Source organism: Melanerpes formicivorus, unplaced genomic scaffold (genome assembly GCF_026170545.1).
Source record: "Melanerpes formicivorus ecotype bairdi unplaced genomic scaffold, bMelFor1.0.p_v2 SCAF_39, whole genome shotgun sequence".
In the NCBI taxonomy this organism is placed as follows: Eukaryota; Metazoa; Chordata; class Aves; order Piciformes; family Picidae; genus Melanerpes; species Melanerpes formicivorus.
The window spans coordinates 2,864,934-2,877,513 of NW_027142391.1; the positions used below are offsets into that span (position 1 = coordinate 2,864,934).

Sequence of the window (12,580 nt, forward strand, 5' to 3'; positions counted from 1 at the left end):
CAGGGCAGGGCTGAGCAAGCCTCACTCTCCCTTGTGCTTTCTCCGTGTCCCTCCAGGCTGCGGCTGGCTCGAATGAACGAGGAGATGCGAGAAGCAGAAGGTCCCTTTGGACAGCCAGGTCAATACCCCAGCAACAGCCCTACTGAGCTGCAGTACAGGAAGTGTATACAGGAGTTCATCAGCCTTAATATAGATGAGTGTTAGTGACAACTTCCCCACCTTCCCCTTTGCTCTCTTGAAGCTGGGCTGAACTTCTCCGAGCCCCGAGGAGCCCCATCCTTGGTATATTGGTGTTTCTTGGTCTGTTGTCTGATGCCTGCACATAGAGGTTGAGATGCACACAGGAAGGAGAAGGGATCTCTGAGGTGTTTTTTTCTTTACCCCCCCCCGTTAGCATTGAGTTCTCATGGCTTTGACTACTGGGTGGTTGATTTGTTGTGTAGGAAGGCTCCTTAGGGCATACAACCACAGGCCGTGGCGTGGGGACTTGAGCGCGTGGAAGAGTATGGGAGAGGAGTTTAGCATCAAAGCAAAGCTCAAAGGAAAATGAGAAGGAAGCTGTCACAAGGAGAAACTCACCAGGAACACGACTGGATGAAGCTGTCTCTGCTCCAAGTGCAGCTGCCACGCACTGAGCTCTCCTCTGGACGCTCTCCTTGGACGTGGATTCTGCTGCGGAACCTTTCCCTCCCGCCAGCGTGACCAGCAGCCTTGTGCTCTCTCTCTCTCATGGGACTGCTGCAGCTTCTGGGAGCTGCTGGGGGAGGGGTGGAGGTTGGGGAGGGGGGGGTAAACCAGTTCAGAAGACTCCCAAGATGACCTCTGAGTCAGGAGCAGGCTGTTTTGTGGGGCAGAGAGCCTTTGCTCCAGCGGGCACAAGAGCAGGGGCAGGGTGGAGAGCGATGGCTTCTCACCTCAGTTGCTCTCAGGACTAGACCAGCCACGCTCCCCCTTTTTTTATGTAGCTGGTCAAAGCCATAGCTCCCCTGCTTCCTGGGCCAGGATGCAAGCTGCACAGCGTTCTGGAAGCAGGCTGTTGTGTTTTTGGAGGCTGGGAGAAGCCTGTTGCTGGCGATGGGCTCCGTGTCAGGGAAGAAAAGCCACCTCCCCCTCCCGCTGCACGCCGCCGCTGGACTCGGGTTCCCTTTTGTTCCCTCGCCCCCTTGGGATTTCTGACTCAGCATCTCCCTGAAGGAGACTTCCACTTGCATGTCTGCCCCTCTGTGCTCTCCCCCAGCATGCTGAAGCATGTGAGTAGGGCGTCTCAGCAGCTGGCCCAGGGGCTTTTGGAGTTCCCAAGTTCCCACGACCAGCAGAACCTTCTGTTTCTTGCCTTTGGGTTTGGTTCTGGTATGATTCTGTGCTGGAGTTGGGGGAATGTGTTTCTGCTTGGAGCACTTCGTTGCTGTGCTGGTGGTCTGAGTTATGGGGATCATGGCACAGGAGCTCTCCATGCAAGCCTGTCTTGGGAGGACACCCATACCACTGGCAGATTATCCTCTGGCTGCCAAGCTGAGGGGTGCTCCTGTGAGAGCCTCTTAAGAATGCCCTCAGCTGCAGTCAGCAGTGGAGTTCTTCCCAGTCCACAGCTGGAATTCAGCCTGCCTGGGCACCTAGGCTGCTGGTCTGGGGTTGGGCCATAGTGCCTTACAGATAGTGCTGGGATCTTGAGAGGATCAGCACCTCACAAGCGCCCCAGGCAGAGCTCCCCACTCTCCTGCATGCCATCAGCAGTGGCACACAGTCATCTTACTTGTCATCCAGTGCTCACTTGGTCTTCTTTCCCTCCTCTTTGTGTCTTGGCTGCTCTCATGCTGCAGCCCAGGGAGGGTTAAAGCTTTGCAGGTTTGCTTCTGTTGCTGTTGGTGTGTCCTCAGACACTGAAGCAGCAGAGATCCAGCTCTTCACTCAAGGTATTGCCCTCAGCACTCAGTGTCCATCCACACACCCAGAAGGGGAACAAACAGAAACTCCACTTAGTCTCCAGCTGGGATGTCCTCTCAGTTGAAGGGACAGTCCCTGCTTCTGTTGGGAGGGAGCTGCTGTCCCCAGGTTCTGCTGCAGCCAGAGCAAAGCTTTCTGTCTCTGCAGGCTGGGTCTTGAAGTCCATCTTTGTCTTCTTGCTTTCTCATTCCTGTCCCCCTTGGAGCTTTGGGGTGCACAGAACCCCAGCATGGGACCTCTGAACGTCCAACCCCCCTGCTAGGGCAGGATCACCCAGAGGAAATCCCACAGGAGCACCCATTGCTGAGTTCTGATCTTGGTCCCTGTGGTCTCCTGGGACTCTCAGATGGTCCTTGTGACTGTGCTGAAGCTGCTGCAGATCAGTGGTGGTGCAAAATCTGGCCCCAGGGCCTTTTGTGCTGCCCTGAAAAGCCAATCTCCTTCCAGCAGGAAACTCAAAAGGAATGAGCTTGGCCCCAGCAGCCTTTTCATCACTGGCCATGCCCTTTGTGGCCTCTTCTCCATCACCCCACTCTTTGTCCCAGGAGGCCACTGCTCTGCACACACCTGCTGACCCACAGCACCCTGAGGGGGCTGGAGGTGGGGTGCACCCTTTCCATTCTGCCTTCTTAGCTGTTCAATGCCTGGTCTGAAACTGAAACAGGAGCTGTACTGCCCCTGAGCTCTGGGTAGAAGCTGTAGGACGTGCCACCAAGGGTTGGCAGAGGGCAGACCTCTTGGCTGTGCTGAGCTGTGGCAGCCCCAGGAGTGGCTCAGGGCTGTGTGTGGGGTGAGGCAGTGTGGTGCAAAACGCAGCTCAGCTCCAGAGGGCCGCTGGGATGCACAACCCCTCAGTTCTTTGTGAGCAGGCAGCACCTCCTGCCTCTAGCTCCCACCTGTGGCTCTGGAGCGCAGGCAGAGGGCTGAGGCAGGCACACCCCCAGCCAGGGCCAGATGTGCACAGCTGCTGCTGCTAGCTGGGCTCCTTCCCTTCGTGTTTACCATGCCCTGGGGTAAATGTCCTGCTTCCTGCTGCCTGTGTGGAGGTAGAGCCAGCCCCACTGCCCACTCAGCCTCTCTTCTGCAGGGCTGCAGGAGGTTGCCACTTGACCTTCTCCTGGAACTTCCTCTCTTTGGTCCTTTTGTCTTCTTTCTGGTCCAAGTCACCCTGAATGTAAATGGACTTCCCCAGGGGGCAGGGTGGTGCCTTCCCTTGTGTGTCACTGCCCCATTGGCCACCCCTTCCTTCTTGGTCGAGCCCAGTTCACTCTGCAGCTGGTGGCAGTGTTCCTATCAGCCTGAGTGGGCTCAGGAGCCAACCTGTGGTCTTAAAAACCACCTGTGGGAGATGCTCTGCCCAGCTCCCAGCTGCATGCAGAGCTCTCAGATGGTGCTGGGTGCTGCTGTCCTGGCCAGTGACCCAAGTCGTGGTGCTGAGCTGCTAGCAAAGCAGCAATGTCCTTAAGCAAGCCTCTGCCTTCAGCAGGACTCTGCCTGTGGCTCAGATCCTGCAGCTCACCCTGTGGCAGCCAGACCAGCACTTAAGAGTGCTCAGCACAGGAACCAATATCCAGCCAAGAACTCCCTCCCTCTGCTTCCTGGGTTAGGATCTGAGAGATTCTGTGGCAGGAATTCTCTTTGGGGATCCTCTCCCCTTTTTTATGCTGACCTGCACCAAGGCAGCCCTCTCTCTGTGCTGCTGTCCCCTCCAGTCCTGCCCTTTCCTAGCCCAAAGGCCACACTGGCTCAAAGCTGGCACCTCTCAATGCTGCTCCAGAGGTCTTGAAGGTGACAAAAGACTTTTTCACCACTGCCATGGTCCCACTCTGTGGATGAATCCCAGCTCATTGCCCAGCAATGCCTTTCTTGTCTTATTTTATAGCATGGACAGCAGCTCCCAGCTTGGTTTTCCAGCCCTTTTCTAACCAGGAATGGGGCTGCTCCTTTCTGTAAAGCAGGGAGAACTGGAGAGGTGGCTTCCAAGGGCAGCAACTCCCAGCTTGGTTTTCCAGCCCTTTTTTAAGCAGGGATGGGACTGCTCCTTTCTGTACCCCAGGGAGATCTTGGAGAGGTGGCTTCCACCTCACACTCAGCTCACGAGAAGGCAGCAAAAAAACCTCACCCCAAACCCACCCCCAAACATAAATCCTGTGCAGTTTAGGTCCCCTGAAGCTCAGCCTCACTCTTTGGGTCATTTGATTTCACACTCAGCTCACAAGAGGATGACCAAAAAAGCCCCAAACCACCCAGCCCTGTGCAGTTTAGATCGACTGAGGCTCAGCCTCACTCTTTGGGTCAATTGATTTCACACTCAGCTCACAAGAGGATGACCAAAAAAGCCTCAAACCACCCAACCCTGTGCAGTTTAGGTCCCCTGAACTCTTTGGATCATTTGATTTCACATTGAGCTCAGGAGAAGAAGCCAGAAAGGCCCCAAACCAACCAGCCCTGTACAGTTTAGGTCCCCTGAACTCTTTGGGTCAATTGTTTTCATACTGAGCTCAGGAAAAGAAGACAGAGAAAGCCTCAAACCAACCAGCCCTGTGCAGTTTAGGTCCCCTGAACTCTGGATCATTTGATTTCACACTCAGCTCACAAGAGGATGCCCATAAAAGCCCCAAACCACCCAACCCTGTGCAGTTTAGGTCCCCTGAACTCTTTGGGTCATTTGATTTCACACTCAGCTCAGGAGAAGAAGCCAGAAAGGCTCAAACCAACCAGCCCTGTACAGTTTAGGTCCCCTGAACTCTTTGGATCATTTGATTTCACATTGAGCTCAGGAGAAGAAGCCAGAAAGGCCCCAAACCAACCAGCCCTGTGCAGTTTAGGTCCCCTGAACTCTTTGGGTCATTTGATTTCACACTCAGCTCAGGAGATGATGCCCATAAAAGCCCCAAACCACCCAGCCCTGTGCAGTTTAGATCTACTGAGGCTCAGCCTCACTCTTTGGGTCAATTGTTTTCATACTGAGCTCAGAGAAGAAGACAGAGAAAGCCCCCAACCAACCAGCCCTGTGCAGTTCAGGTCCCCTGAACTCTTTGGGTCATTTGATTTCATACTGAGCTCAGGAGAAGACGACAGAAAGGCCCCAAACCAACCAGCCCTGTGCAGTTCAGGTCCCCTGATCTCTTTGGGTCATTTGATTTCACACTCAGCTCATGAGATGATGACCAAAAAAGCCTCAAACCACCCAACCCTGTGCAGTTTAGGTCCCCTGAAGCTCAGCCTCACTCTTTGGGTCAATTGTTTTCATACTGAGCTCAGGAGAGGATGCCCATAAAAGCCCCAAACCACCCAGCCCTGTGCAGTTTAGGTCCCCTGAACTCTTTGGATCATTTGATTTCACACTCAGCTCACAAGAGGACGCCCATAAAAGCCCCAAACCACCCAACCCTGTGCAGTTCAGGTCCCCTGCAGCTCAGCCTCGCTCCCTGCTGAAGCCCCTGAGGTTCACCCCCTCCCCCTTTGTAAATAAGTGCTGCAGGGAGCAGGGTCCTGCCAGCCAGTCCCTCTGTTAACCTCTATTGGTACTTTTAACATTTAGAGTCAATGGATAAAGCAACTTTGTGCACTTTTCCTACACACAGTATTTGGGGTGGGGGGGGGGAGGGGAGGGGGAGGGGAGGGAGGGGTTGGTGTTTATGTTCTCTTTTTTTTTTGGGTCCTGAATTCATTGTTTTTGGTGTTTTGTTGTTGGGGTTGGTTTTTTTCCCCTCTTTTATTTTGTTTGGTGTGTGCTTTGATTTGGTTTTTTTGTTTTCTTCTTTTCTTTTCTGAAATCAGTGAAATTGTTAAGTGTTTAATTTATTCTCCACGTGCCCAGAGGCCCAGTGCAATTTTGAGTCGATGCAGTTTGTCTGTATTTAATGTCAGGATGATGATGATGATGATGATGATGATGATGATTCACTTGGTGTTGGTGGTGTTGCTTTTGGTTTCTTTTGTAGCTTTGCTAGGGAATATGTTTGTTTTTTTTTTTTTCCCCAATCCTGCCTTTATTTCCCTCCCTCCCCTCCCCACCCTGGGCAGTTTGCTTCCTTTCCTTCCTCCCCTTCCCCATCCTCTGCCAGTTCCCTTCCTCCTCCCCTCCCCATCCCCTGCCAGCTTCCTTCCTTCCTCCCCTCCCCATCCCCTGCCAGTTCCCTTCCTCCCCTCCCCATCCCCTGCCAGTTCCCTTCCTCCCCTTCCCCTCCCCTGCCAGCTTCCTTCCTCCTCCCCTCCCCATCCCCTGCCAGCTTCCTTCCTTCCTCCCCTCCCCATCCCCTGCCAGCTTCCTTCCTCCTCCCCTCCCCATCCCCTGCCAGCTTCCTTCCTTCCTCCCCATCCCCTGCCAGCTTCCTTCCTCCTCCCCTCCCCATCCCCTGCCAGCTTCCTTCCTTCCTCCCCTCCCCATCCCCTGCCAGCTTCCTTCCTCCTCCCCTCCCCATCCCCTGCCAGCTTCCTTCCTTCCTCCCCATCCCCTGCCAGCTTCCTTCCTCCTCCCCTCCCCATCCCCTGCCAGCTTCCTTTCTTCCTCCTCCCCTCCCCATCCCCTGCCAGCTTCCTTCCTCCTCCCCTCCCCATTCTCTGCCAGCTTCCTTCCTTCTCCCCTCCCCATCCCCTGCCAGCTTCCTTTCTTCCTCCTTCCCTCCCCATCCCCTGCCAGCTTCCTTCCTCCACTCCCCATCCCCTGCCAGCTTCCTTCCTCCCCTTCCCCTCCCCTGCCAGCTTCCTTCCTCCCTCCCCTGCCAGCTTCCTTCCTCCCTCCCCTGCCAGCTTCCTTCCTCCCTCCCCTGCCAGCTTCCTTCCTCCCTCCCCTGCCAGCTTCCTTCCTCCCTCCCCTGCCAGCTTCCTTCCTCCTTCCCTCCCTCCCCTGCCAGCTTCCTTCCTCCTTCCCTCCCTCCCCTGCCAGTTTCCTTCCTCCTTCCCTCCCTGCCTCCCCTGCCAGGTTCCTCCCTCCCTCCCCTGCCAGCTTCCTCCCTCCCTCTCCCCACCCCCCCTCACTTCCCTCCTTCCCCCCTCCCGCACCTCCCTCCCTCTCCTCTTTCCCTTCCACCTCTCTCTGAGGCATTCACAATGCCTCTGCTCTGCCCCAGAGCCGAACCCTTGGAGTCCATTCTTGCAATTTCTCCACCAACCTCCAGGATAAAAGAAAACAAACCCCCCCTCCAGGAGGCACTTCTCAATGTTCTCTGTGTGTGTTTGCTTTTATTTTGCTTGGGGGGGGTTGTGTGTGTGTGGGTTTGTATGTGTGTGCCTAGAAGTTTGAAGGGGGGAGAGTGGGGAGGTTGTGTGGAGTGGCCAAGCAGGCTGCAGGGAAGTGCAGAACCCTCTGGGGTTTGGTTACTTTCCCTGCTAATGTTGGTGTGGTAGCATCCTGGGTGATATCTCTCATGCCAAATCTTCTCTCTTTTTCTTCATCCATCCTTTTTTATCCCCCCCCTCCCCCATGGGTCTTATCTAGGAGGAGAGGCTGAGGGAGCTGGGGTTGCTTAGCCTGGAGAAGAGGAGGCTCAGGGGAGACCTTCTTGCTCTCTGCAACTCCCTGAAGGGAGGTTGTAGCCAGCTGGGGGTTGGTCTCTTCTCCCAGGCAAGCAGCACCAGAACAAGAGGCCACAGTCTCAAGCTGTGCCAGGGGAGGTTTAGGCTGGAGGGGAGGAAGAAATTCTTCATAGGAAGAGAGATTGGCCACTGGGGTGTGCTGCCCAGGGAGGTGGTGGAGTCCCCATCCCTGGGGGTGTTCAAGAGGGGATTGGATGTGGCACTTGGTGCCATGGTTTAGCTGTCAGGAGGTGTTGGGTGATAGGTTGGACTTGCTGATGATCTCTGAGGTCTTTCCCAACCTTACTGATTCTGTGATTCTAGATGGCAGCAGCTTGGTTGCCAGCACAGGATAACACCAAGGGATTTGCCTTTGTCTGGAAAGCAGCATGCCAGGCACTGCCCCACACAGAGGGATGCAAACCACTGCCTCAGCCACACAGCTTTTGAGCTTCTGAGGGCTGGCTGGAGATTTACTTGCAGAATACAGAGTTAACCAGGTTGGAAAAGACCTCAGAGATCATCCAGTCCAACCTCTCACCCAGCACCATCTGATCAACTAAACCCTGGCACCAAGCTCCCCATCCAGGCTCTTCCTAAACACCTCCAGGGATGGGGACTCCACCACCTCCCTGGGCAGCACATCCCAAGGGCCAATCTCTCTTGCTGGGAAGAATTCCTCCTGCCATCCAGCCTAAACCTTCCCTGGAGCCAGCTTGAGACTTCTTCCCCCTCACCCTAGCTTTAGTTTGCCTCCCTCCAACCCCTGTGACCAAGTGCCAGGCTGGGTGGGGCTCGGTGTGGGGCCTCATGGTTGTGATTCCAGGTGGGACCAGGGCAGGTTGGTGGCCAGCTGGGAGGATGCTCTCTGGTTTCCCTTCCCCACACAGCATCCAGGGGAGCCTCAGGTGCTTTTCCATGTTGCTGCCTGTGAGATGGGCTCTGCAGCAGGGAAGGTCTTTCAGCGGGCTAGAGGGAAAGCAAAGGGTTTGGAAGGCCCTTTAAAGCAGAACATTTTTGCCTTTCAGGGAGAAATCTTTGGCCCTAGGAGGAGAAACCTTTTGCCCTGAAAGAAAAAGATTTGCCCAGCTGAGCACAGGCCTTGCCCAGGGCCATCTCAGCCCAGCAATGCTGATGCACCATGAAACCAGAGCCTCCTGCAGCCATGCACTGAGCAGCTTCTTGTCCAGGGGCCACAGCACAGCTGCAGGCTCCTGCTGAGCTGCTGTGTTGGCCTCTGCTGCTGTGCTGCCCCCCGAGCTGCTCCTCTCTCCTTGCTGCCAGAGCATTCTTGCTGCCAACCAAAGACAAAACCAGGCTGAGAGGTGGTTTGTGCACCACAGGGGTGCCAGGTGTCTGTGTGAGTGCCCGGGGTGTGTGTGTGTGGAAAGGAGTGACTGAGCAGGACAAGGGAGAGGGGGAGGTGTTGAAGAAGCAAGGATTGCAAAAGAGAGAGTGCTGCTTCCACAGGGATGTGATCCATATCAGGCTGCCTGGAGGGAGTTTGGGCTGGGGGGACGTCCCTTCTGCCCCTTGACATTGGAACAGGTTCTCCACAGGGATGTGATCCATATCAGGCTGCCTGGAGGGAGTTTGGGTTTGGGGGATGTCCCTTCTTCCCCCTGACACTGGCACAGGTTCTCCACAGGGATGTGATCCATATCAGGCTGCCTGGAGGGAGTTTGGGTTTGGGGGATGTCCCTTCTGCCCCTTGACATTGGAACAGGTTCTCCACAGGGATGTGATCCATATCAGGCTGCCTGGAGGGAGTTTGGGTTTGGGGGATGTCCCTTCTTCCCCCTGACACTGGCACAGGTTCTCCACAGGGATGTGATCCATATCAGGCTGCCTGGAGGGAGTTTGGGTTTGGGGGATGTCCCTTCTGCCCCTTGACATTGGAACAGGTTCTCCACAGGGATGTGATCCATATCAGGCTGCCTGGAGGGAGTTTGGGTTTGGGGGATGTCCCTTCTGCCCCTTGACATTGGAACAGGTTCTCCACAGGGATGTGATCCATATCAGGCTGCCTGGAGGGAGTTTGGGTTGGGGGGATGTCCCTTCTGCCCCTTGACGTTGGAACAGGTTGCCCAGGGAGGTGGTGGAAGCCTCATCCCTGGAGGTGTTTGCAGCCAGGCTGGAGGTGGCTGGGAGCAGCCTGCTGTGGTGTGAGGTGTCCCTGCCCATGGCAGGGGGTTGGAGCTGGCTGAGCCTTGAGGTCCCTTCCCACCCTGACAGTTCTGTGATTCTGGGCACTGGGTCAGGGGGATCTAGGGCAGCTGAGTGGGTGTGGGGAGGGAATGAGGGACAGAGGTTGGGGTCATAACCAAGGTGGTTTGCAAGGCAGGAGGAGGTCCAGCTGTGTTTCTAGTGCAGCAGTTGGCATGGCTGAGGAGGAGCATCTGCTCCACAAACACCTCTCAGCACCTACCTAGCACCTTCCTCCCAGCCAGGAGCACGTTTAGCTTGCACATCCTGGTGCTGCAGCAGGTGAACAGGCTGGGGGTGGCCAGCTGGTTGCCTTTGGGCCTTCGGTGGACCTGCAACGCTGTCTCAGTTGCCTTCCCTCCACCAGCACCTGGCTGTTCGTGTGGCTTCCCCACCCTGGGAGCCCTCAGCCTGAGCCCCGTGGCTGCTGGCTTTGCAGGAGGAGCTGTGGCGCTGCGCAGCCTGCAGGGGGGAAGCCTTTGGGATGGAGGCAGCCCAGCCAGCCTCCTCCTGGCTGAGGCTCCCAAACCTTCCTCCTCTGAAGAGCACAGAGAGAAAGAAGCTCTTGAGCCAGGTCAGAGCTGCCAGGTGTGGTCCTCACACCACTGCTCCGTCCCCCAGGGGGTGGCTGAGCTGCTCTGCCAGGGGCTGACCCTTGCTGTAAATATGCTCTAACCTATTAACCTCCTTCACCTGCCTGCTTTCAGTGCAGCTTTGTAACACGTTTTTTAATCCCCCCCTCTCCCTTTTCCCTCCCCCCACACAGCCTGTGCTGACTGTAACTATGGAACCAGATATCCTCTCTGTTATTATCTTTGTACAATTCTAAAGCTGTTGCTGTGGTGTCTGCCTCTTTTTTTTCCCACCCACCACTCCCCCACCCTTCCTCTCCCTTCTCTTCTACTGTCTCTTGAAACACTCTTAATAAAAACCTAGATAAACTCCTTCCCTCCTCTTTCTCTGCCTTGAGTTGGTGATGCCTTGCTGCCTGTGTTAACTGGAGCTGTTGCACCATCCCCTTTTAACCTGTCTTCCTCTCTCCTCTGCCAGGCACAGCTCAAACTGTAGGGCAGTGAAAAAGAGGCTGGGCTGCCAGGGAGGGACTCTGCCTTTCTTCTTCTGCTGGGGTTCCTGTGATGCTGCCTTGTGAGGATGTGATGTCAGGGTGCTTTGGAAGGAGGCTGGGGAAAGAAAGGTGGCAGCTCCCTCCCTGCTCCCACCCCCCTCATTCATGTTGCTTCAGAGGACCTGAGTCAGTGCATGCTCAGGGTGAGCAGGGCTCTGCTGCTGGCTGGCTGCTAAAAGGAGACCTTGCACTAGGTGGAAGTTTGTCTTCTGCCCCTGGGCCAACCCTTTCCCTTTCTTAGGACCCCCCAGTGTGCTCCCCAGGAGGGGACACCACGTTCAGAGAGGGACCTGTCCTGCAGGCTTGCATCAAAGGAGCAGCTGGAGGAATGTTTCTTGGAGGAGGCCTCCAGGGCAGGGAAGCTGCAAGCCTCCCACTCTCAGCTGGCTGAACACACTCCCGCTCAGAGCAGGGGCTGCAGCCAAGTTCAGGAGGCAAAATGAAGTCACTCTGCTTCCTCCTACCAACTTGGCTGGGTGGAACTGAGCTTCTTGTGTCACCTTTCCCCTCCACACTGCTCCAGGACTGGCAGAGGATGTGCCCTGGAGCTCTGCAGTGGCCCTCCAGGGCAAACGAAGGGCAGAGGAGCTCTGAAGGAGAGACTAAAGGTAGCTGCAGCTCACGTAGCTGAATGCCTGGAATCCTTCACTTATCTTTGCCCCTCTGGCTACAGGGGTTCATCACCAGGTGAAAAGGAGCTCAGCAGCCTTGCCCATGAGCAAAACCCACCCTTAGGGCAGCAAGCAGCAGAGACACAAGCAGAGATACCGCTAATGGGATGGGGCTGCCTAATGACCCCTAGAATCGAAGCCTGAATCTCAAACCATTCCTGCAGCAGGGGAGATCCTATCACAGAACCACTGCTGGGACACCTGAACTCTTTGCCTTCTTCCCCTGTGGCTTCTACAGGCTTTTGAGGCAGCTGTTGTGGAGGGGGGTTGCTGTCTGACAGAGCCCTTCAGCAGGGGGATGGTTTGTTCCAGCACAGGGTGGGGGCTGGTGCTGTACCTGCCACAACCAGCTCCAAAAAGCCTGGCTGCCAGAAACTCTCAGATGACCTTAACTCTTCTTTCTGGCTGAGCTGTGTCCAGCAGATTAATGCCAACCCAACTTCAGGAAGCTCCTGGTTCAGAGAAGGTTGGAACTGGGAGATCTGAAGGTCCCTTCCAACCCAAACCCTTCCATGAGTCTATGAACTGGGGGTGTTTGGTCTTCCTATGAGGGGATACCTAATCAGCTTCTGCTCCTAGTTCAGAGAAGGTTGGAACTGGATGATCTTTAAGGTCCCTTCCAAACCATTCTATGACTCTATGAACTCGGGGAGTTTAGTCTTCCTAGATGGGGAGACCTAATCACCTTCTGCTGCTAGGTCAGAGGAGGTTGGAACTGGGAGATCTGAAGGTCCCTTCCAACCCAAACCCTTCCATGAGTCTATGAACTGGGAGTGTTTGGCCTTCCTATGAGGGGATACCTAATCAGCCTCTGCTCCTAGTTCAGAGAAGGTTGGAACTGGATGATCTTTAAGGTCCCTTCCAAACCCTTCTATGACTCTATGAACTGAGGGTGTTTAGTCTTCCTAGAAGGGGAGCCCTAATCACCCTCTGCAGCTAGTTCAGAGGAGGTTGGAACTGAGAGATCTGAAGGTCCCTTCCAAGCCAAACCCTTCCATGAGTCTATGAACTGGGGGTGTTTGGTCTTCCTATGAGAGGATACCTAATCACCCTCTGCTCCTAGTTCAGAGAAGGTTGGAACTGGATGATCTGAAGGTCCCTTCCAACCCAAACC

The 12,580-nt window shown here is 55.3% G+C and overlaps 1 protein-coding gene across 4 annotated transcripts in view; it reads left to right on the forward strand.

The window, feature by feature from the left end:
• The window catches only part of ACAP3 (ArfGAP with coiled-coil, ankyrin repeat and PH domains 3), a 111,688-nt gene extending 105,839 nt beyond the window's left edge, over positions 1 to 5,849 (forward strand). For all 4 annotated transcript variants that reach the window (XM_068158290.1, XM_068158286.1, XM_068158287.1 and 1 more), the window contains one exon: positions 57 to 5,849. In XM_068158290.1, the coding sequence (XP_068014391.1) occupies positions 57 to 204 (148 nt within the window). In that variant the 3' untranslated portion in view covers positions 205 to 5,849. The remainder of the gene's footprint in view (positions 1 to 56) is intronic.
• The last annotated feature ends 6,731 nt before the right edge of the window (positions 5,850 to 12,580 follow it).